This window comes from Tuber melanosporum (assembly GCF_000151645.1).
Source record: "Tuber melanosporum whole genome shotgun sequence assembly, scaffold_80, strain Mel28".
Taxonomy (NCBI): domain Eukaryota; kingdom Fungi; phylum Ascomycota; class Pezizomycetes; order Pezizales; family Tuberaceae; genus Tuber; species Tuber melanosporum.
The window spans coordinates 296,726-321,043 of NW_003299129.1; the positions used below are offsets into that span (position 1 = coordinate 296,726).

At 45.1% G+C, this 24,318-nt stretch overlaps 2 protein-coding genes; one reads left to right on the forward strand and one right to left on the reverse strand.

The window, feature by feature from the left end:
* Positions 1 to 2,057: 2,057 nt before the first annotated feature.
* GSTUM_00011239001 (uncharacterized protein) lies at positions 2,058 to 4,401 on the reverse strand. XM_002841794.2 has 2 exons: positions 3,832 to 4,401; positions 2,058 to 3,764 (listed from the first exon to the last, which is right to left on the reverse strand). The coding sequence occupies exons 1-2, from the start codon at positions 4,195 to 4,197 to the stop codon at positions 2,304 to 2,306; spliced, it is 1,827 nt and encodes a 608-aa protein (XP_002841840.1). The 5' UTR covers positions 4,198 to 4,401; the 3' UTR covers positions 2,058 to 2,303.
* Positions 4,402 to 11,561: 7,160 nt separating this feature from the next.
* Positions 11,562 to 16,451, forward strand: GSTUM_00011240001 (uncharacterized protein; the record flags this gene model as incomplete). XM_002841795.2 has 6 exons in its annotated part: positions 11,562 to 12,389; positions 12,440 to 13,234; positions 13,302 to 13,958; positions 14,015 to 14,287; positions 14,341 to 15,987; positions 16,052 to 16,451. 6 exons carry the CDS (start codon positions 11,562 to 11,564, stop codon positions 16,100 to 16,102), a joined length of 4,251 nt encoding a protein of 1,416 aa, XP_002841841.1. The 3' UTR covers positions 16,103 to 16,451.
* Between the last annotated feature and the right edge of the window lie 7,867 nt (positions 16,452 to 24,318).

The following is a 24,318-nucleotide window of genomic DNA, read 5'->3' on the forward strand; positions in this document are numbered from 1 at the left end:
TCTTCTGTTTCTTTCCTTAATCTTACGATAGCACTAGGCCTCTGCCTACGTTATCAATAGTAAAAGACCTTTGTCTTCTATCGGGAACGCCTATCGTAAGCTTTCTCTAACTCCTCCTTGTGAAGAGCTTTCTTTGGTGTAACGATAATGTTGCAATAAAGATAAAGATCGTAAAAGTATTTGATATTCATTAAAGTAATAAGTAGGAAAAGTACTTAGAATAAAGTATGAAGAATCTATCTTCCTTGGCCGTATCGGCCTCCTTATATAATGTTCTTCCCACCCATAGTCATGTGACCCAAAGTGGTCACATGTGCGAAACCAAATCATAACAAACTAATCATATGACCAAAGTGGTCACATGCTCAAAACCCATGACCTCATCGCGAGGTCATGTGCAAAAACTCATAAACCAATTATAATACAATAAACAAGTCATATGACTCGACTAAGTCATATGTGTGAAACCCATGACCTCATAATGAGGTCATGTGCGAAACATAAATCATATGCACAAGGCATACCCACAAGGCCCACTTGCAAGGCATACTCGTCAGTCATATGTCCCATGACTCATATTTGAGCCATGTGCGAAAGCATTACAAATCCCACACATAACAAATCATATGACTTGAATGAGTCATATGTGTGAAACAATAACATACCTGTGACTCATAGCCATGTATCACGTAAAAGCCTTTTCCTCGCCAAGCCATATTCGTGACAGTTACTCTACTCAGTACGGTAACTACTGCTCCTTACTAGTACTTATGTACTTCTTTGTATAATATAGCATGTCCAACTGAGATACCTAACCAACAGTACCTAATCAACAGTACCTCTGCTCCGTAGACTCTGGTCTACCACCATTCCTACTGCGGTAGTCTCTTGACACTGGTATGGGCATAGGTTTGGCTAACTATAATAGTACTCTGTGGAGTCTCGTTACAGTAAGATAGTAATTATTCTTATAGAAGTGAAGGAACTATATACTGCTAGTCTTAAAAAATCACTAGTCTCTTACTATTATAGAGAGAATCAATACTAATGGAAGGACTCTTCTACTGCCTGTTGCTATCTGCCCAGGGGAAAAGAAAGCAGAAGATTTGGAATATTCTGACTCAGAGAGGGATTGTTCCTACTGAGCTGCAAATACCAATTCCTGATCCAGAGAAGAATTCCAGTGCTCAGAATCTTGAGTTACTGGAACTACCTCCTAATCTCTTACAAGATCTATTGCTACAAGAACTTATATCTGTTTGTTCATCTAATGCTATTGGTTTTCAATTGCTTGCTCTTAGTGGTGAAATAGGAAATTCATATAAAGAATAAGTGGAAACAGACGCTAGTCACCCTGAAGATAATTCTCAAGATGTTGGCAGTGAATCAGATTCTGGTTCTTCATGTACATCAAATGACTTGATTACTAGAAATGCTAACTTTGTAGCATTTAATTAAAGTTGTGGTTCACAACTATTGTTAAAAAAAAGTGACACATCACACTTGCTTTTCCGTCACACTTGCTTTTACCGACTATGAGCGACAGCAAAATAGGAGGGGAACCGGCTATTAATCCTTGAAAACTCGAATTTCATCAGCCGAAATAGCTACAGTATGATAACTGCAAACTTAGCTTAATCCAATACCGACACAGGAATATAATTATCCTAGAACAATACTTCTACCGTCTTGGCAACGGGGAGAGAATAATGCGAGTTACAGACAACTTCACCATTCTCATATCGAGCTTTGGACGCGTAAGCCCTTCACGCGAGAAAATTTAGTCACAAATCATGCTCTAGAGCATATTGAAATCCCTCATAGTAAATATGCGAGAAGATGTCGCGCTTAGAATACGAGAACGAAAGTACGGGCAAAAGTCTTAGGTGAGAGGACTCGTACAAGTACCTATACCATACCGTGAGGTACTATACGGCACTCTACGTGTACTCGAGTATGATTGTGCGGTAACTTAGTTCATAATACCGGTACTGGTATGGGTGCTGTGCTGGTGTGGGTGCGATGATATTTTACCTCTCGGGTCCCTCCCTCAAAGTGCAATTGAAATATTGAACCCCCTCTAATCTGAACTAAAAATACTACTGCCGTGTAAACATACAATCGTCACAAGCACAGAGAAGAAAGGGAAAAAAAGGAAGGAAATAAAAAAAAAAAAAGGAAGGGAAAGCAATGGGAAAAGGGGTACCATCATTAAACAACAAGAACGCCGTCCAAAGACCTCTGACTTCCCTAGAGGACACAAACCAAAAACTCATGCTTTTGGCACCGAATCCTCTACCGAATCACTTCTTGGGCAATGGTGGTGGTAGCATCATCCCGGAATTCTTTCCTCTGCCAATTCCCTGTTCCTTGTGGGGCATGACGCTCGACCCGCCACTACCCACCATGCTGAAAGTGCCCCCAGCAAAGTACCTGTCGTCTTCGGCCGCGGCTTTCCGTTTTCTCTCAGCAGCGACTTTGGGATCAATCAACTCGATGCCCTGCACAGGGGTAAATGCAAGACTACTAGCTGTACCACTTCCCAAGCCCATTGGGGCGCCAAAAGAACTCCTTCCACCACCACCCAACGCCGCAAGGCCTGGCCCATTGCTGGATCGTGTGCCTAGTATAGACTGCGTACCTCCGACTGGCGCCGCGCCAGCCCATCCAGGGTTGTATTTGCCCATCTTTGCACGGGTTCGCTGGTCGACCTGCAGAGCCCTAATGCGACCATTCTGTTCCTGGCCAATCATGCCAAGGCCCTTGGTGGAATCACCGACACCATAGCCTGTCTCTTCCTCTTGTTTGCCAAATGCCATACGATTCTGAGCCTTGCGGAGATCAGTCATGGCAGTTGCTTCCTTTGCCTTTCGTGCCCTACGACCTCCACGCTTACGTGCCGGTTTATCGTCAGGCGCTGGTAGAGCCTTGGGTCCTTTGTTAGGTGGGGGAATAGTGAGTTTCTCGAGCTTTTCCAAGACCTGTTCTTTGAGGTCCTCGCCTTGGGATCCATCAGGAGATGAGTGCGAGAAGTCAACTCGAGCCGCGAGGATAAGTTTCGCGGATACTATTCGCATGGCTTGAACCTTTAGGTCCGTAGGTATTTCCCGAATTATAGGTGAGTGGAATATATAGCCCTGTTGTCGAATGCCAATGTTTGTTGCTAGCCCCGTTTGAGTCTGGCGTCTAGACCCTAGAGCAGCAATGTTGCAAGCTGGTGTAGCAGCAAGACCGCGCAGCCCACCGGCAAAGTTGATGAGCTGAGCTGCAGTTTGAGAGCCAACAATAGCAGAGGTATTAGGGGCGAACATGGACATTCGAGATTCGACGTAAGCCGTGATGGTTCGTTTGGCTGAGTCAAGGGCTTGTGTCATTTCACAGGCTCTCACTGTGACCGTCAACTCCTTCTCCGTCAAGTCGCGACCGGAGGTGGTCGTAGCTTCAACTGTCACCACCATCAACGTCGGCCCATCCAAGACCTGTCGTAGCCGATTCCCGTTACGGGCCTCAAGGTTTTTGATGTCCAACTCGTTACCGATTATAGAAACTGTCTTAGCATAGTCCAAAGGATTGGTAACTAAGTTTTCCAGTTCAGGAAATCTCACGGCGTAGTGGTCGCGAATAAATTTGTGAACGAGAATGATCTCATTATCAATGGATACGGCGTGCGCATTAGATTGGACAAGCAGCTTGTACTCGGGGTTATCCTCGACATTTCCTTGGGGTCCCTTGGCCGGTGGGAGGTTTTTGTAGTATTGAATTTTCTTATTTCCATTAAGAGTCAGCGCGTAGCTCAATGGAGCATGGAGAATAAGTAGGATGATCGCGTACCTCCAGGACAGGCTCAAGAACCTTCATCAAACCTGCCACACTGCGAACATCATCAACCCCACCAAGGTGCATCTTTTCTACTTTTGCCTTCCTCGCCTCTTCATCATCGTCATCTGCGAGCTCGGACTCCGAACGTCTCCGTAATCTAGCACCATTTCCCACACTCCCCTCAGCACCTTCTATTCCCCCCATCTCTTCGTCCTCATCATCCTCCTCATCACCATCCAATCCAAGGTCACGGGATTTGGAACGAATACCGGTCTCTGGAACGTTTAGATCCGCATTCTCTAAGTCCAAATCCTCGTCATTGTCAGAATCATCGTTAAAGTCGGCTAGCAGGTCAGCAGCAAGTGATGATTCAGCCATATTGGTGGCCCTCTGAATACCCTTGCGATTTCAATTATTATTATTTTAGAAGAAAAGGTAGAAGGGCGAATGTGGGTTGAGGAAAGAAGTTGTAAAGGTATGGTTAAGTTACCTCAGGGAAGATGGTATGATACCACAGGTTCGGCCGGGCTTGGCGCAACAGAGGGGGTAAGAGGGTTACCTTATGCGAAACCAATAGACTACGAGTACCGGTGGGAGGAAGAGGAATACCGGTACCGTACTTGAAGACAGCACGGTACCGGTAACTTATCATTGGGTAGATCGCAGTTTGTTATTACTAAGCAAGAGCGCCAAGGAATGTCATAATTTTGGCAGGCACTTGTGAGAGGTGTGGCGAGTATGAAATATCTGTAATACCGCCCAGTGGAGGTCTTCCCGTAGGAATCTGGAAAGGGTCTTGTCAAAATTTTGCGCTAAAATCTGAAAACGCTCTTCTTAGATTCTTAATCTGACAAAAGTCTGAACTAGGGGGGGGAGGGGTGGTTCAGATTTAGGACTTTAAAAAGTTTGGAAATGAAGAGGTGATTGGATAAGGAATCCTCCAGATTATGCTGAATCTGATGAAAATGATATCAGTCTCCGGTATAAATAAATAACTTGGCATATAGATAACTGAGTTGTTGACTATAGGAAGAAAGAAACCAAACTTTTTTTCTACCGTCTATCAGTCCTGATAAAGCAGTTTCTTCAGAAGAGAATTCTCCTCTATTCATTATTATCCATCGAAGCCATGCTCAATGACAAAAGTGACAAAATCGCTTCTATCTAACACGGAGTAACCTCAGTCCATTTTCCTGGTCAGCAACTGCATGGGAGTACATCTATGTGTCAAAGGATAATAGTGCATTTATTTGGATAATGGGAATTGGAGTTTCTGTTTTTCAGCAATTACTAGACTCAGGCTTTGAGACTGCTTGGAATACTATACCTATCCTACAAGATAATGTTGTGTCGAGTGCAAAAGCCTGGATGCATCATTGATCCTTGACTTCCACTGGTACTTTAGGCCTTATCTTACATCACCTTAACTTAACAATGGTCGATTATAGTCTTTAAATGATTTTGGCATAACTCCTACAGTGTGTTTAAGGTATCGAAATTGGGCTTTATTAATTTTACAAGCAGTATTGTGGACCTTCTATGAGGCACGAGTTACCTGGCCAACAAAACAGTAATGTGATCAGTATTCCTCCCTTATCCAGCACTGACATCCTCTCTTACAACATGTTATTTGTTTTATTGATAGCTGTCATCTTCTAATTGCAACTGTAGCAAATAATGACTTGCAAAATGCCTATTACAATAGCTGGTGTTTAGCACACTTTACCTCTAATATATTTGTATTTGCACTTGATAGTACAATTATTCATACTACTATGAATGCTCCAGGTAGTTGGCATAATGCAGCAGTATCTCCCGACCTATTTGCTAGGCTACTACATCACGTGCCAGAAAGTTATTGGGTAATTGGAGATACTACCTTTCCTACCTCTAAGGACCTAGTTGGTCAAATAATCACCCCTCTAAAATCGAATTCTAACAGCTATCCTAGTAATACTGCTTCTTGCTATCAGTTTATTAAGTTTAATGAGCAACTGGTCTCGGTACGACAGGTAGCAGAGTGGGGAATGCGATGCTTACAAGGCTCTATTGGAATATTAAAGTTACCAATACTGGCTTAGGATACAGAATACCACTATCGGCTACTGGAAGTATGTACACAGCTACAGAATTTACATATGCATTGAAGGGATAAATCAAATACACATAGTTTATGAGGAAATCTGGCAGGGTAGTGGAATATATACTGCGTTTAAAGAATTATTGTTTTCTGATATTATGAAAAATGACTGGATTTGTTATTACTATATATTTATATCTTAACATTCTTGACACTAAGCACTATGCAGAAACTACAACTAACTCTTATCAGAGGTAAGTCCTAAAACTATATGACTCATATATACTTGCCAATAGAGAAATAGGAAACTACTTTCTAAAAGCTATTTGCTACTGATCCAATTGGCAGATCTATTTCGACAACTTATGTGGTAGTACTACCAGCCAGTCTCTCTCCTTCTAACTTCCTCTATTGCTTCTTTTAAATCAACTAACCTATTACAAAAAGGCCATACAGTAGTATCAGACTTCAACTTCTCCTACCATCGTGCAACTGTCACCCGCTGAACTACCTCTCTCCTTCTCCCCCAACCTAACACAATCCATCACCAAAGCCATTCTTAACTGTAAAATCATTATAATACTATACAATGAGCTCTACCATTTCTCCACTAACTAAGCTAGTCTTACTAAACTTCAATTCCTACCTGGAATCTCTTACAGACATACTTTCAACCTCCCCCAGACAGCCAGTTTCTAATCTCATATCATATTTCTGGTTATCTGGCCACCTACCAGTATTCACACAATAACCTCTTACCTTTCCAACTCTCATTGATGTAGTAATTATTGATAGTGGGATAACAGATACCATTGCTACAAGAACATTGCTGTCTAACTCACTGGACCTACAGGTAGCTATGCTAGATACCCATAAAGCTTGCTCTGGTACAACTGGTTGCAATGGGGTTATATTAAATCTATCCCTTAGGAATTATTTCTAAAACTAGCTGCAATATTTGGAAGAGAGAAAACAAGGAAAATAACATAATTCTGAATGGGTATTCTGGATAAAATGATTGTGGTAGTAGATGGGGAGGGTGTCACAGAGAAGTGTTAAATTAGAAAGATGAAAGTGGTTGTAATTATATCCACTATAAAAACCCTACCGATGAAGTCTAAAATCTACGAAGCAGTTGGAGCAATGACTACCTAAAATACCAGTTGGTCTGAGACTTCCTTAAGTTCCATCAAACTGGAAAATTCATGATTGACGAATTACAAGTAGACCACCACATCACCAAGCTCAAATACCAATCCTGAGCTGCTATAAAGTAATCTATCTTCATCGTGGTCACTATATATATCAAGTATGTGTTTTCTTTTTCTTCAATACTTTCTGTTTCCTGATAGTATATTACTTCTGGCAAGAACACGTGAATACAGTTATCAAAACTCTAGAACATATTCACTACACACTCTTCCCAGAACATCTCAACTCTATCACACAAGCCCTTGAGGACTAGATCAAGTGTGACATCGATATACTAGGAATCACAGAAGGCAAGTTCTATTGGGCGATCTGTATCGGTGACCTGGAAGTCAAGGATCTATTTATCATTACCAATTCCGTCTGGAGAGAATTATGTAAAGACTCTACTGAGAGGCGAAATGAAGCTTTCGAGCCCATAGAAATCCAGTACCCTTTGGAAAAAGAGAAGTATGAAAGTGCCCAGAATTTACATTTCGCTCAACACCAGAGTATGTTGTAGGAAATGAAAAACATGGTATTGGTTGAAGAGTATATAAATATTTGGGAGCAAAGGCTCACTTGCTGGACTAACCAGTATAGATATTTGCTTAGTAAGCCATGTTCTAGTAGGGTGCTCATGACAAGAGAAATAAGGTCAGCTGCAATTAGCTTAATATTTAGGCATTGAGAGGAGGTATGTTACATATAGAGCTTGTGAGTAGAGAGTAGAAGTAAGTGAAAATAACTAAGCATCATATATGATTTAGCCATGAATCCACATGATTTCTTCATACAACTACTTGTTTTCATCCTCTGATTGGTAACATCTTTCCTTCAACAGATCATACTAAGATTCCAACCTGTCATACCTTTCCTCACATTTTTCCAATGCTATTTGTACCACCTGAATAGCTTCGCAATCACTCTCTCTTTTTTCAGAATCTTTTTCAATTGCAGATATTATTTGGGAAAGCAACTGGTTTGCATTTGAAGTGGTTGTTAGTTGCTGGCAATTATTGCGTTCAATTGACATTGTGACTTTTGGAGACTTTTTCTCTACTGTAGGTAACGGTGGAGACTTTGATGGCCTTTTTTATTTCTCCTCCTGGTGCTATTCATGGGAATATTTAGCTTCACTTACTTGTAAAATTGAATTAGACAATGTAAACTTTCAGGTGCCTTATTCCTACTATATACCGATTTTTCCTATTAACTCTAAATCTCTAGAGAATATTCATCTCTACCTACTCTACTGTCCAAACTCTCATCATTGTCTCCTAATTTCCAGTTAGTTTTTTTCTCATATATTAGTATACAAATTAAATATTTATGTATACTGGTATTATCATGATCAGACTCTCTAATACTAAGTATGTCAATCTCATCGTCCTCATTCTTACCATCATCATAATTATCTTCAATACTACCCATTTGAAGCAAGCCATCAATTTCCTGTCTTATAAGTTTAACCTCATGAAGTTTCCAACTCAAATTAGGGTCTCCTGTGGCCTTGAAAGTCCTTCTCTAATCTTATATTTATAATATTTTTTACAAGAAGTCAGCATCTCTTTCATTATGCTTCTCACTTTGAGATATCATATTATACTGAGTTGATACCTGCTCCCACTTATTTGCTCCGAATGGCTTGACCCTTTGAATCACAGACAATGCTCTTCTCCTGTTAGGCGGAGACAACCTGATAGATTTCAGTGTTGTCTAGGCCGATCGAGATTCGTTTTTATAGACAGAGATTGTCTAGGAAGGCTCAGACTTCACTCGTTTCGTATATGACTACTAAGAGCGAAGTAAAGTAAAGTAAAGTAAAATCGTAAGAACAATATTATATTGTTAAGGTCTCTTCTCCGTTGCTTGATGATGTCTAAAGCTTGGGAGGCACTTCGATATTTATATTCCGCGTCTGAGTGTTCGCGGACTACATCTAACTAACATACAACCATGTACCTTTTTCCAATATAACTCGCAACGTCGGGTTTTCTTCCAAGGTGCGAACACCTGGAGACCCTGAAAATCATCACACCCTCTTTGATAATTATAGTATGACTATTTGGAAGTCATGCTGTTTCCAATAGTAATTATCTGATGGTGAGAGTCTTTTTAGACAAATGGCCCAATTCTCAAGTCGAACTGTGTTGGCTCCAATCGTCTCCCTTGTCGACGAAATGATCAGTTTCGTCTGTGGGTTGCATCTGCGAAGATAGTTGTTATTACCGACTTTCTAGGTCATCTAACTTCAACTCTTCATAACTCCATACCCAACCGATAGGTCTTTTCCGGAGGACTTCCTACTTGCCTCCAGGAAGCCTTTCCATAGGATTGGTAGATAATCCCTCGGTCGGTAACCCTTGGTTGCCGTGGGTAATAGGATTCTGGTTACTGTTACCGGTTTGGGAGTCACCCCTTCGGTTGCAGTATGTACCGGAACCTAGTTGTAACACTCCTCGAACTTCATTGGGTTCGATGGTAGTATTTTCAGGAGTTCCAGACTCTTCTGGTTATCGTAGGGTAGATGTGAATGTATTGGTCTTTCATTAAGATCCTTTACTATTCATCATCATCTCTTTGCGCGAAAATGTCCCATTACTTACGGCCTATGCCAAAGATATCTCGTCCTTGAAGCCTAGTAACTTTCTGGGTAGTTGACGGATTCACTCCGTTATACTTCCCAGACCTAGCTGAAGGTCCCCTCTTATATATCCTGCGAACAGGATCCGGTCAGACGGATGGCGGCGACGTATACGGTGTTATTTTAACACCTTCGATTCTGTGGTATAATACTCACAGGATGCAACTTAGATCGATATGTATGATGACGCACGGGCCCCATAAGGGGGCCGGAGGGGGGTGTTGGAGACCTGAGATTTCGATTTCGGGAGAGGTTACCCTACCTAGGGTGGTTCCTAGGTATCAGATCTCGGTATTCCTAATATCTCCTATCACCTTTTATAAAATTCTAAGAGCCTGTTGCTCTTTTACCTCTTAGTTTCTTATTTTTTTTTTTTTTTAGTTTCAAATCCATACTCAGAGATATCCAGTTAACTTTCTGGACTGCAATCTATCTTGTGATTAATTGACCCACATGCTAGAGCTCGAATAGCTGGTGGAGTCTCAAGCAAGAAGTCTATAAGTTTTCTAATATTAGTATTAAAATCATTATTATAATAATTCGCTTGTAAGGAATCCAAGTAGTTTACTATATCGTATGATAGGAGATGAGAATAAGGATTCAGAGGAGTACTGTGAGAATACGCAGTCTGCCACTATTTCCAACTCAGATGTAGGAAGCTATTTCTCTTCTGTAAGTTTCAACTTCCATATTTTGTCTTTAATCTGAACTTACATTTCGCTTTTGAGACATATTCTTTTCTTCATTAATTAGTGACTCAACTTGATAAATATTGACTCAAACACAAAGGTAGTACGGTGATAGGAAAAGGAGCCTCCACTGTCAGGTAACTTGTTTGACCACAATCTGGTAGTTCAATCAATACTCGTTCATTTTGTCATCACTATATCTCCTATTTCACAATTTTTATTATACATTGAACTTCTTACAAAATTGTTAATTTACTTATAAGCAATAATATTCCTCTCCTATTACTTCTTTTTCAATTTCCCCCTGATTCTTTTTTATCTTTACTCGATAGAAAAAATCTGGATATCTAGAAACCATGCCTTGCAACGGGAATGCAGTTGTGTTCTAGCTGAGTTTCTAACTTTCAGATTTATCCAGATTCCTACGGGAAGACCTCCAGTGCCCGTGAGCGCTTTCAAAGCTAAAAACATAGCAGCATGTTATGATACCTTACTATTTGATTTCCTGTATTAAGGTTGGCCCGCCCGGAAACAGATAACTTATGATACCACTCCTTTATTTTACCATACCGTAGTATGATTTTTTTCGGGTTGATATGGAGGTCCAAAGATCCCTTACCGGTACTTGACCTCTGCTCATAACTTGACCTCTGCTCATAAGTGGTAACTTATTTTCTAATGTTCACATTCCTGGTATCATGAAATATCACTTGATAGGTGGAAATGCGTATAATGAAGCTGATTCATGGGTACTTTGCTTCAGCTATTATACAAAAAACCATACCTTTAGGCCCTGTGGGGCATGTACTCGAGTATGATACCAATTTTAATAAGAGCAGAAAATGGAATATATTTTGAAAATTATCTGCTCCCCATCTCTTGGCATATCACGTGAGCTCTGTTGTTGAGGAAACTTTCGGCCCAGGGCCTTTCTTTTTCTTTTTCTTTTCTCCCCTAGTTTTTAATTTCCTCGTTCTCGCCCCTCCACCCCACTGCCAACTGTCAAGGTGGATATTTCTTCCTATAACTCTACTCTTTCCGTTCAAAATTACATTTTCTTCCCATAAGTCCGCCTCCTTCATTGCACTTTTCTCTTCATTTTTTCCACCATTGCTATCCATATACTTTCTCCCTTGTCATGCTCCGAGCAGTCGGTAGAGGAATTCGCCGCCAAATTGTGCGCCGGAGCTCTGGGGTACGACTGACCTCTGGGGCACCTCGTATACCATGGCTATGCCCTTCGCCATACGTATACCACAAACCGATTAGGTGGTCCTCTTCAAATGCGAGGGCTATTAGTTTACCTTCAGAAACACCCCCGAAACACACCGATCGATCCTACTCCACCGCCGCCGCCGCCTTGGAGCTTGAAGATATTGACACCTCCGCTATATTCCCTCCGCTGAGACGGGATGCAGCACCATATTCTATTCCAATTGAGCCTTTAGAGCCCTTGGATCCTTCACAGCTCTTAGTATTCGAACCCCCGGCCGCTCCGGAGGAGAAATGTATGAGGAAGTCAACTGCGGGCGTCTCATCCGATAAGGCCGAAGTTCTTGCGACCTTTAACGCTTGTATCAAAGTTGGGGTGTTAGCAAGAGCACAATTGATGCTAGAGCAAATCACCAAAAATTGTATAGAGGAAAGGGATACTGTGGTTCTTGTTGATGCTCACAATATTTTTCTCAAGGCCCTGTTGGATCAATATAGCGATTCCGGTAATCTTAGTGAGCTTAAAGTCTTTTTCATGTGGTTCGAAAACAAGATGAGAGTTGAGTACTCAATCAAAGGGGATGCAACCACCTTTGCCCTATTACTCAAGGGGAGCTTGAATATTCCTGCAGCGGAAGCGAGCAAGAGATATCTAGCGGAATATATAAACTTATGGAGGTACAGTGGTAGGAACATTGTGGATGTCCTCGAGAGTGCTGTGTTGAATAATGAAGAAGTTCTCAAAATAGCAAAGGTGAGATCTACAAAAGACTTTCATCTGTGCTGATAGACTAATAAGTATAGATTTGCCATTTGCGAATCGGCGAGCTCAGTGCGACTTGCCGAGAAATGATGAAGGAACAGAGGAAGTCTCGTCTCGAACCGCCGATTTTAGCGGTCCCGGATGCGAAGCCTACTCCGGTGAAGGGTCCGGGACTGGCGGCTGTTAAATCTTCACTTAGGTCATTAATTGATCCCGACCACATGCCCTTCCAAGAGTACGACATAAATTTGAATGATAAGGAATTTCAAATTGAAAGGCAGAAATTGCTTGAAGAGCATGCGTTCGACAGCGCCCGGGAACGATGGAAAAGGGATTTTGAGAGTCTGAGTGAGAGGGGCGTTATCAAGCAGGATGCCGAGATCAACAGCCTCCTCTGGGAATGGCATCAAGCGCTTGTTCCTTTGATTCATGAAGAACTCAAACGGGTCCAGCACGCAGAGGAATCGGGGACCAAGGCTGCTGGGGCGGTGGATCGGTGCTTTTATGGACCTTTCATGCGAGTAATAGAACCGGAGAAGCTTGCTGCAATAACAATAATCGAGCTCTTGCGAACACACACTCTCAATGGTGTAGGGGCCGGTTTGAAGGCGTCCCGGGCTGTTCTACAACTTGGGAGAGAGGTGGAGTTGGAGTATCAAGCTCAGGAAGTTGCGAAGCAGAGGGGGGAAGGATTTTTCGCGAATATGTCAAAAGCGGAATTGGAAACGATCTTTCGAGATAGGTCGGCTTTCAGGAACTTGATTTCTAAAAGTAAATCTGCGAGTGATCTGGACTTCGAAGAGATACCCGAATGGCCTAATACTGTGAAGGTCAAGGTATTAACCCTTCGTAGTGCATCCTATGTTTCTTGGGGGGGTAGACTGACTCGGTGATTATTTAAAGTTGGGCGGAGTTTTAATTTCGATGCTTATTCATGTTGCCAGAATTCCGGTCGAAGCCGCAGTGCCCGGATTAACTGAAGGAACTGAATCATCTGAAAAAATTGTCCAGCATCTTCCGGCGTTTCAACACTGTTATGAGTATCAGAGGGGCCGAAAGCTTGGAGTTGTCAAGCTTCACCCTGAACTAGTCAAACGACTAGGCACAGATGACCTTAATTTTACAGCGATAGGAAAATCCCTTCCGATGGTTGTTAGGCCCCTCCCTTGGACTGACTGGGATGAAGGGGGGTACTTCTATACTCGCTCAAAGGTTGTTCGTATCAGGGAATCCGTCGAACAAAGGCAATACGTTAAGGCCGCTGCAGAGAGGGGCCACCTGGATCACTTATTCGCTGGGTTGGATGTGCTGGGTCGGACCGCTTGGAGAATTAACCGAAGGGTTTTTGATGTCGTTCTGGAAGTTTGGAATCAGGAGAAAGCATTTGCAAAAATCCCTGCGCTCAATCCGGATATTAATTTCCCACTAGAGCCGGAGCCGAACGCCGACCCAAAGGTTAGATGGGAATGGGCACGAGAGATGAAGAGGGTAAATACAGCTCGAAAAAATAATCACTCTACAAGATGTGATGTTAACTTCAAGGTTGAGATTGCAAGAGCCGTTAGTATTTCCTTCATGGCCTGTTGTGTCGGACTCTGAACTAATTGAATGGATAGTTTCTATTTGAGGAATTCTATTTTCCGCATAACATAGATTTCAGAGGCCGAGCCTATCCCATCCCACCGAATCTCAATCATATTGGGAATGATCTTTCTAGAGGTCTGTTGATGTTCTCCGAGGCGAAAGAAGTGGGGGAAACGGGCCTGAGATGGATGAAAATTCACTTGGCAAATTTGGCGGGATATGATAAAGCTAGTTTTTCGCAACGCGTGGCATTTACCGAGGAAAATATTGAAAATATTCACGATTCGGCTGAGAATCCTCTCACAGTAAGGAAATCTCAAACCAGTGTTCCTCATCCTATCGAGCTAACAAATCATAGGGCAATCGATGGTGGCTGAAATCGGATGACCCATGGCAATTGCTCGCGTCCTGTTTTGCCTTGAATGAAGCCTTATCGTTAAATAACCCGCACGAATACAAATGCCATATCCCGGTTGCGCAGGATGGAACATGTAACGGGTTACAGCATTACGCGGCATTAGGGGGGGATGTGGCTGGTGCAAGACAAGTGAACCTAGAACCTTCAGACTTGCCCCAGGATGTTTACACGGGCGTTGCGGAGTTGGTAAAGGCTTCCGTTGAGCTTGACGCGAAGCGCGGGCTTCCAGCGGCTGTTGCGTTAAAGGACCTCGTTACTAGAAAGGTGGTTAAGCAAACGGTCATGACAAACGTTTATGGCGTTACTTTCATTGGCGCGAGGAATCAGATTGAGAATCAGCTCAAATGTATTGAAAGCCTTGATCAAAAGGATATCCCGGCGCTCAGCCTGTACTTGACGAAAAAAGTCTTCGATTCTATCCAAGAAATGTTTACCGGTGCAAGTGCGATTCAAGATTGGCTTGTTACGTGCGCCAAAAGGATCTCTAGATCTGTCCGACCAAATCAATTGGAACACCTGAAGGATCCCAAGACTGGTGAGGATAGCGTGCACTTTATGACAAGCGTTGTATGGACTACACCTTTGAGGTTACCAGTTGTGCAGCCATACCGACAGGTGGCCTCCGCCGCAATTTCTACCAATCTGCAAACCGTTTACATTAACGATCCTTACGTCATCGACAAAGTGGATAGCAGAAAGCAGATGACAGCCTTCCCCCCAAACTTCATTCATTCCCTCGACGCCTCGCACATGCTGCTTTCGGCATTGAATTGCGACGCCTCGGGTCTAACGTTTGCTAGCGTGCATGACTCGTTTTGGACGCACCCTTCAGACGTCGACGAGATGAATCGTATTCTGCGAGATTCCTTCGTCGCATTGCATGGGAAGGATATTATAGAGAACCTGAAGGCTGAATTCGAAGAGCGTTACAAAGGTTTCAGAACCCTCGTTAAGGTTATAGCAAACACTCCGTGTGGGAAGAGAATCAAATTGGCTCGTAGAAACTACGCAATAGAGAACCTCGGCCGCCCTAAACTAACAGCGGTTGAGGACCTCCAATGGGAACTTAAGAGGTGGGCTCTAATGCAAAGCCACGACCACGACGACCGAAAGATAGCGGCGGAGATGGTGACCCCAAGTGTCATCTTGGAGAAGTATGGGGGACTCAAAGTTAACGAGTTGGCGGAGAATACTGGTAAGCTTGGTTTGAGTGTGAACGATTATGGCTCTCCGAGTTTGGGTGATCAAAGTGGGGATGAGGGATCGATTGTGGACCAGGAGGATATCCTGGGGCCGGCTGAGGAGAGTGATGACGGATATGAGGAGAGCGCCCCACTTGATGAGGATATGGTGTTGGGGGGCATGGAAGAAGGCTCGAGGATGCTGGGCACTGCTGGCGATGAGGATATAGATCTGGATGATGCATCCACGAAGAAGAGATCAAGAGCAAGGAAGGAATTGGACGAGGATGGAAATACTATTCCTCGCGATAACGGAAGTGCCAAGGGAACTTTAAAGCCTAAGCAGGCCCACATTGCGACATTGAACGTGTGGGTGGAGCTCAAGTTCCCCGACCTACCGCCTAAGGTAATTCAATCTCTCCCATTCACTCAAAAAGCAAACTCACCTCTAACTCACGTCGCTCCAATAGGGTCTGTTCGATGTAAACTTGCTTAGGAAGAGTGAGTACTTCTTCTCATGAGTTGCTACTTTTCTTCTGACCTGTCATCGCCCGTTATTTGGCCGATATATCTCTCCCCTCCGTTCTATCCTATCTTGGTGTGCCATGGATTACAGATGCATTTGGTTTTCCTTGAAAAATGGAAGTATAAAGTTGTGCGCTTGGTTGGGTTTTATTTTCTATTCACTTATGCTTTTCCTTCATGCATTCATATACCGGTAGGGGTAAAACGGGCCAGGTTTTCTTTCCTTCTTTTTCTTCTTTTATTTTTTCCATTTAAATATTTAAATATTTATTCCTTTCGCGTTCTTGTATAGTACCATGGATTTTGGACCTTTGTATAAAATTGAAAGGGATATATCTCCGGGTAGCCACGAGCTATGAAGGATACTGTCGTAACAGCCACGGGTGCTACCGGTAACCCTAGTCCGTCCGACCGACCACATACGGTAGATTATGATACGATGATCATAATAACCTCTCTCCTATGGCGCGCTGACAGCTACCGATAGCACATAACTAAAGTTTCCCCCTTCGAGAATCCAGTTCTCCGCTTTGGTGGGCCAAATAAAAGGTTCAAGTTCACAATTGGTTGGTTTTGCCACAGAATCTTTTTGAGCGTTTCTGTACCAATGATGGGGGATGGTATGATACGAGTACATCGGACGAAGAAGTGCCTTGTGCTTTGACAATACCAGTACCGGTATTGTCCCACCGAGTCCACCTCGCCCCTGCTAGCACAGAAGCTACGAGCACCGTATCATACTCGAGTAAAGCACTCGAGAGCATTGGTCCTGTAAAAGTACAGTACGAGTACTGTGCTTGTATGGTACTGGTACGGTGCCCACTGGATGATCAGTAGCCGGGCACGCTGACTCAGCGCTCTTGGTGGGTTTAGATATTCTCGGCAGGCTAAATTATGGGAAGCTCGGAGTATTCCATGAGAGGCTTAGCTACGCAGTATGATACCTGGTACTTGTATAGGGTACCAGTGCTCGAGTACTGTACAGTAACTCATGGTCGAGGTAGAAATCCTCAAATCCCAAGGCGAGGCATGGCGGTCTCGCGTGACCCTTACGGTATGATACCGCACAAGTACTACAAGTAGATCTTGAATCTTGCATAACTACAGTACGAGTAAGGCATGGCGGCGATCCTGGTGTCACTTCAGCTTTAATGAGCCTGGGATCATGCTCGAACCAATCCTTCTCCTCCCAACCCCACCTCACCTTATTACCAGTATCTCTCCCCACTCTTCTTCCTCCTCGCACTTACCGTATACCTTCCTCCGGATTTTACCAAAACAACAACAACGACAACAATGTCATTACTCTCCCTCCCGAACGAGATAATCCTGCAAATAACTGAAGACTTGTCCCCGGCGCAACTCAACTCCCTATTACGGGTAAACCGCCGTCTTTCCAACCTCATCCCGCACGTCCTCCTAGAAAGCCTCTTCCGCACACGCTCACCGTGCTTCGGTGCCCGCGCGCTCTTCAATGCAGCAGAGCGGAATGACTGGCAATTCGTTAAGCGTCTCGTCGACCGCGGGATCTTCGACTTCGCCGACGACGGATTACTGCTTAATCGTGCGGTCGAAGAGACGCGCAGCGAGCGGGTTGTGGCGACGTTGTTGGCGTACGGTATTAAAGCGGATGCTTGTATGTTTAGAGGGGCACAACTTGGGGGAACGCCGCTGTGGATCGCGGCAAATTTGGGTTGCCGAGATATCGTCAGGTTGTTGTTGGGGAGGAAAGACGTTGATCCGAACGGGCGGGCTGGTGGAGCGCCGTTGATCGCGGCTGTCAAGAGGAATGATGTTTCAATGGCGAGACTGCTACTATGCAACCCCTTGACGAGGGTCAACCCCGCCGACAAGAACGGGGAAGTGCCGTTGCAGATTGCGCTGGAGAAGGAGCACCTGGAGATGGTCTTACTACTCATGGTGGACGAGCGGATCAACGTCAACGCGACTTTTAATACGGGGTGGTCACCGCTACACTTGGCTGCCAGCACGGGTAACGAAACTATGGTGCGCGTCCTCTTATCAGACCCAAATATCCTTGTGAACGCACAAAACCACCGAGGCTGGACACCGCTGCACCAAGCCGTCTACCATGACTTCGTAGTAATAGCGCGGATCCTCCTTTCGGATGAAAGATCGGACGTCAATATCGGCCCACCATACCACCGCACAGCCCTCCACATCGCTGTCCAAAACGGAAACTTGGCCCTCGTGCAACTCTTGCTAAACGACAAGCGCACGGAAGTGAATCTCGGCCCGCCCTACCACAGCACACCCCTGCACTGGGCCGTCCAGCAGGGAAACCTAGATGTCTTGGGCCGCCTGCTGCAGGACCCGAGAATTGACGTCAACGCGGCGGATCATACCGGCCAGACGCCGCTGCACCTGGGGGTCGCAGCCCCCAACGAAGAGACGGTGGAGTACTTGTTGAGGGACAGGAGAGTCGACGTCAATGCTGTGAGCTCCTACGGCAGGACACCGCTTGACATTGTGGTAAATAATGGCAGGGAGAAGACAGCTTCCGCACTGATTGGCAGGAAGGGTTTGGCGACTGGGACGGGGAGGAAGAATAGGAAGCGGAAGGGCGTGTCCTTGCTGTCGTCGATTGGCTCGGTAGCTGGGGGTGGGGGGGCAGTGTTCGTGCCCGTTGCAGATCAAGGAATTGGGGGGGTCGCTAGGGGTAAGGTGGAGATGCCGGTGCAGAAGGGATTCGGGGGGAGATTGAAGGATGTGGTCGCTGGGTTCACTGTGCGAAGGAGAGATGAACCGTGGTGAATCAATGTGATATTTCTTAGCGTGCGATAGTCGCGCTGCACAGTAGTACCGGTACTGTAAATTGGCCTAGCTAGGCTATGATACTATGCGCTAGTGCAGTTAGTCTAGCCCGTTCACGATTTCCTTCAATATATATATATATATAGTGATCGGCATCTGGCGCTGCCAGAGCTAGGATTACCAGGGACAAGCTCGGGGAGTGCCACAAGTCCAAGCAGTCATTGAGTGACTCCTCTTGTAGTATATATCTATTATATCAAACCGAGTCATATAGAGAGTAGCTATAGTTATCCATGGACACGATACCGAGGCAAACTTTGCTACGAGTAGAATACCGTACGAACGGACCCCCTTTCCGCTCGTCCTGGAATCTTCGAGCCTTCGTGGGAGGAAGGGGAGGGGGGGATTCATAGAAAGGTGGGATTGCTGCTGCAGCGCGATCTTGGACAATTTCGAGTTTCTTGGAATGGCCCATCTTGCATTTTCGAAAAATCCGGAGTCTTTGCGTATATTTCGATTAGGTTTTGGAGAGAACGAGAATGCTTAAGGGGGAGTATTTTTTTTATTTTTATTTTATTTTTATCATACGGTTTGGTATTATAGTTATTATAGCGGGGCTGTTGTTGTCCGATTGGGGTTGGGGGTGAGGAGGGGTTTGGGAGATAGAGCATTTCCAGGTATTTCATTTTTACTGTATTTACCGGTATGGTATCTCGCTCGGAGGGGGGGGGGTGGGGGAAGTCATTTTTGGGAGAAATGGTCTCGCGGAGCGGGGGTTCCGTTTGGAAATGGGAAATGATCAGGCTGGAGAGTTGCACGGTGCCAAGGGAAAAGAAAGGGGGTTTAATCGTATATTATATTATGGGAGGGAAGTTTTTACCGATTGTTCGATGAGGCGAAAAGAGATATAAGAGGTGAAGCATCGTACAGAAAAGGGAGAATATCATATAAAAAATATAAAAAATATAAATTTGAGTGTTAGTACATTCAACTGACTTGTAGTGGCATGTACTGTACAAGTACGGCACTGTTCAGTATCATACATGCTCAAGCTTCTCCTCTCCAATTTTCCTCCTAAGTGCTTTTTGCACTTTTCTCAACACCACGTACACTATTTCCAAATTCTCGCATAACGTGACCTGTCAGGTTATATAAATAATCCCAAAATGGCCACAATGCTAACTCAGGGTATGGCTCCCCCTAAAGTTATTGATACCAGCGATAGTGAAAGACCGGAGACCCCCACCCCTGGTGGGTCGAAGGGAAAGAAGGAAGAGACCGGACTGTACAAACTCCCTGAATTTCATCAAATCAAGGGGCTTGCAATGGATCTGCTTTATGCCCCAGGGCCCACGAAACAAACTCCCGCTACAGGTGCCATTGGCAGTGCTGAGGACAAGGACTTTTCTACTGAAAGCATTGCTATGATGTTCCTGATCATTGCGCAGGATCACCAGATCAAGGCCCTCACAGTTATGATGTAAAACCTTACTACCCTAGTACAGGAGCAAGGCGTGGCAGTGGTGAAGGTAGCGGAACGCCCACCGCTAGCGAAAAAACTGGTTGAGTCACAGAATAAAACATATGCGGAAGCAGCTTCCAAGCAGGAGACGGAAACAAACATGACAACGAAAAAGAAATGCATGGGTAAACATGGTTCGGAGGAGGGTCCCATCCCGCCCAAACAACCAGCACCTAAACAGCCTAAAATACAGGAGCAAGGCAAGGGCAAAGATGATGGGAAGTGGACAACGGTCGAAAGCCCGAAACGCCAAAATGGATCTACAGTGGCCAAGTGTAAGATCTTTGCTACGAGGATGACGGCAAAACCCCTCACCAATCTGGCAGCCGAAGAAGCGAGGATAGCGATAGCCCTCACTGATGCACTGGTGGGTTGTGTGTGCAAGGCACCAACCAATTTGCAAGTGTCTTTAAATAGGATAAACGGCACAATTACGGTTACTGTACTACAGGGAACCGATTCAGGACAATACTCCAGATACCTGGACAAGATGACCGAGGCGCAGAATGCAACAAACCCGGAGGGAGAACCAGTGTATCTTCCTTTCAGAAGAGTCCTAACTGATGTCAACGTCTTGGCACATGGCATTCCGCTAGATGCTATTCCATCTGACCTAACCAAGCTGGATACAGAGATCAAACAATACTTTAAAAGTGCACACAAGATCAACCTCAAATTGGCCAAGTTCTTGAAAGCAGATGCGACAAGTAGGATAGGAAAGAGAGCTACCTCCTTGATGCTAAGATTGCTGGAAGTGGACACCGGGAAGGTTACGCCACAAGTGGTCTTCATGGAAAAGGTTAAAGAATCGAGGGTCATGTGGCATGTAACCCCAGCTACACAATGCACAAGGTGTTGGAAATTTGGTTATACCAAAATAGGATGTAGGGAGAAAGTGGATATGTACCCCATCTGTTCCAAGATGCACTCCCAAAAAGATCACAAGTATAGGCAGAGTAGTTGTGGAGGACATACGAGATTGATACCTGGTTGTTGTTCAATGACACCGGCCAGATGCCAAGCATGTGTGGGATAAACACTCAGCTAAGGACAAAGATTACCTGGCCTGAGTCAAAGTCAAAGAGCAAGAAAAGGAAAAATACAATCACCAGATGGCCTCCCTAGCCAATGTTGGTATGACTGGTACTCAACATTAGGCCGGTGGGCCACATGTCAAACACATCAGGACAAAACACAATGACAGGAATGAAGTTGAATGTTATACAACATAATTGCAGGGGGAGCAATGATGTTTTTATTTTGTTATTTCACATAGTTAAAGAATTTAATATCTTTTGTCTGTGTTTAGGATCCGCCGCTGTATGGTAGGGTCCCATTAAGAGCACTAGGATATGAGTGTATTTGTCACGAACATGGCTTAGCACGGAAAAGGGTTTCACATGACTCATGATTATGTGTCATAGGTATGTTATTATTTCACACATATGCCTCATTTGGATCATATGACTTATTATGTTATGATTTGATATGTTTCGTACATGACTCAATAATGAGTCATAAGACGTGCGCCTGGCAAGTATGCTTTGCGAGTGTGCCTTGCGGGTATGCCTTGTGCATATGATTTATGTTTTGCACATGACCTCGTTATGAGGTTATGGGTTTCACACATATGACTCAATCGAGTCATATGATTTGTTTATTGTATTATGATTGGTTTATGAGTTTTCACACATGACCTTGCTATGAGGTCATGAGTTTTGAGTGTGTGACCACTTTGGTCACATGACTAGTTTATTATGATTTAGTTTTGCACATGTGACCACTTTGGGTCACATGACTACAGGCAGGAAGAACATTATATAAGGAGGCCAATGCGGCCGAGGAAGATAGATTCTTCATGCTTTGTTCTAAGTACTTTTCCTCGTCCTTGCCGTCTCTTCGCCCTGAGCGTTTCTTTCGCCATCATGATGGGCCTTGATGCCTTAGATTCTGGGGGAGATATCTGAGTTCGCTCAGTAGTTCCTGGGGTCTTTGGTGTTGAGGTTTGTTAGGTGTTGCGTGGCGGATAACTTGTTTACGTCTCGTTTCGTTGGGTTGGTTATCTCACGATGCTAGCACTTTGAGCACTTCATCACGGTCGCACACAAGCCCCTTTCAGTAAAATGTCTATGGCTTCCTGTCTATCGTCTACTCGCAGGTTTCGCATTCGATTGGGGGGATTGAACATTGTGTTTGTGGGGATCACCCGTGTTGTTCTTTGGGCCAGCTCATGTCTTTTGTTGGGTTTTAACGGAGTCCTTAGTTCTCGCGATACAAAACGCCCTTGGGTTAGACTGATGACCTTCCCAAGTATCAACTCGTCGTACCAGCCGCATCATTTCCTCAAGGGAGGGGGCCTCGCTGGCCCCTCCCTGCCTTGCTACTTTACGTTTCTACGGTCGGAATCCTATGATGTTGTTTATCACCGTTCCCTTGGAAGTTTTGTCCTTGCGGCATATATGGTGGTTCAGTCAGGTGTCACTTCCTCGCTATGGTGGGGATGGCTTTGGCCCTGAAAAATCTTACCCCCTGGTGTGGTTTTTCTTTGCTGCCTGGTGTGGTGTGGGACGATTGGCTGCCCGACACTCGCGTTGTTTGTGTATTTGGATGGTTCGGTTGTGGTCTGTGGTTGGCGGCTTCACCCATTGCAAGTGGGGCCTACCTTCCGGTTGTCTGCTTCTGTTCTTTCGCCCTCCCCCTTCTTGTCGCGTCAGTTGGGGATGCCTCTTGCCCGTTGTTCGGTCCGTGCCTATTGCTGGACCTGTGGGGCTGGCTTCGGCTGGCTCTGCTTACCCTTTCCCGGCTCGGTTGAACTTCGGTTTGGCTGGGTTGGATGGTGTGGCAGGTGCTGGTACCTTTGGGTGTTGGTGCCGCCTCCTTTGTGATTCCTGGCTGTGGCTGGTGGGCCCCCCTCGGCTATATAGAGTCGGGGGTTGTGGCTCTGTTGGCGTGGCCAAGACCAGTGGCCGCCCGATGGGGTTAGGTATAGCGGTCCTGTGGCTGTCGGATGGTTGATCTGTCTGAGGCGCTGGGGGGGCTGGATGGGCTCTGTGGTGCCTGGTGTGTGGGGCTTGGGGGGGCTGATTGGGGGGGGAGAGGCACCTGCGAGCACCGGTCAGGCATGTGTCAGGTTGGACGATGTCTAATTAAGTGTTTCCAGCCTGATGGGGCGTTGGGTGAAGCTGCTGAGTGCTGCAAAGCTCCGCGATGACCAGGATGGTTGATGGCCACCTGTGTGGATAGTGGGTTGTCACCACCTGGTTGGACTTGTTTGGGTTCTGCGTGCTGGGTTTTGTGGGGTTTGTTTGGTTTCTTTGGTTTGGCAATGGGCATAGCTGGTGGGGGCAAGGCACTATGGGTGGGAGATAGGCCCCACTGACCGTTTCGGTCTGTCACCACCTCTATGTATTTCTTTTGTTTATGTTTTGTTTTGGGGGACAGGCAGCGGGTACATGTCCTCCTCACCATTATGCTCTCCGGAGGCACTTGGCAAAGTGGGTTCATAGGGTTGACGGCCTGGCATGCGGATGCGAGAGGTGGACATGTTGGTTACCTCCTCTCTGCCATCGTGTCGCCTGTAGTTTATGTTTGTTTAGGTTTGTTGTTGGTTTTCTACTGTGGAGAAGGTGTTGCGGGATGGTGTTCAGACCGGGTGGTAGTGATTTTATATTTGTTGGACGAGGAACCTGGTTGGGTTGGTCTTTTGCTCGGCTTCGGCTACACTTAGTGCTGGTTGGCTTCATACCAGAGGGGCTACGGACTTCGACCGGGACGGGCGCTGGGTTGTTTGATGGTCTTGTAATTAGTTTCCGTGCGGGCATGACTCGGGGATGGCAGGTGTGGGACCGTAGACGTAGTTAGCTTAGGAATAGTGGTATACCAGTTAGCGGTATCCCTGTGCCAGCGGGGGCTCGT

Excerpts from the sequence above, each read along its gene's own strand:
- GSTUM_00011239001 (XM_002841794.2), bottom strand. The coding sequence starts at position 4,197 with ATGGCTGAATCATCACTTGCTGCTGACCTGCTAGCCGACTTTAACGAT. Across the intron at positions 3,765-3,831 it reads TTCTTGAGCCTGTCCTGGAG|AAAATTCAATACTACAAAAA; the intron begins GTACGCGATCAT and ends AATGGAAATAAG.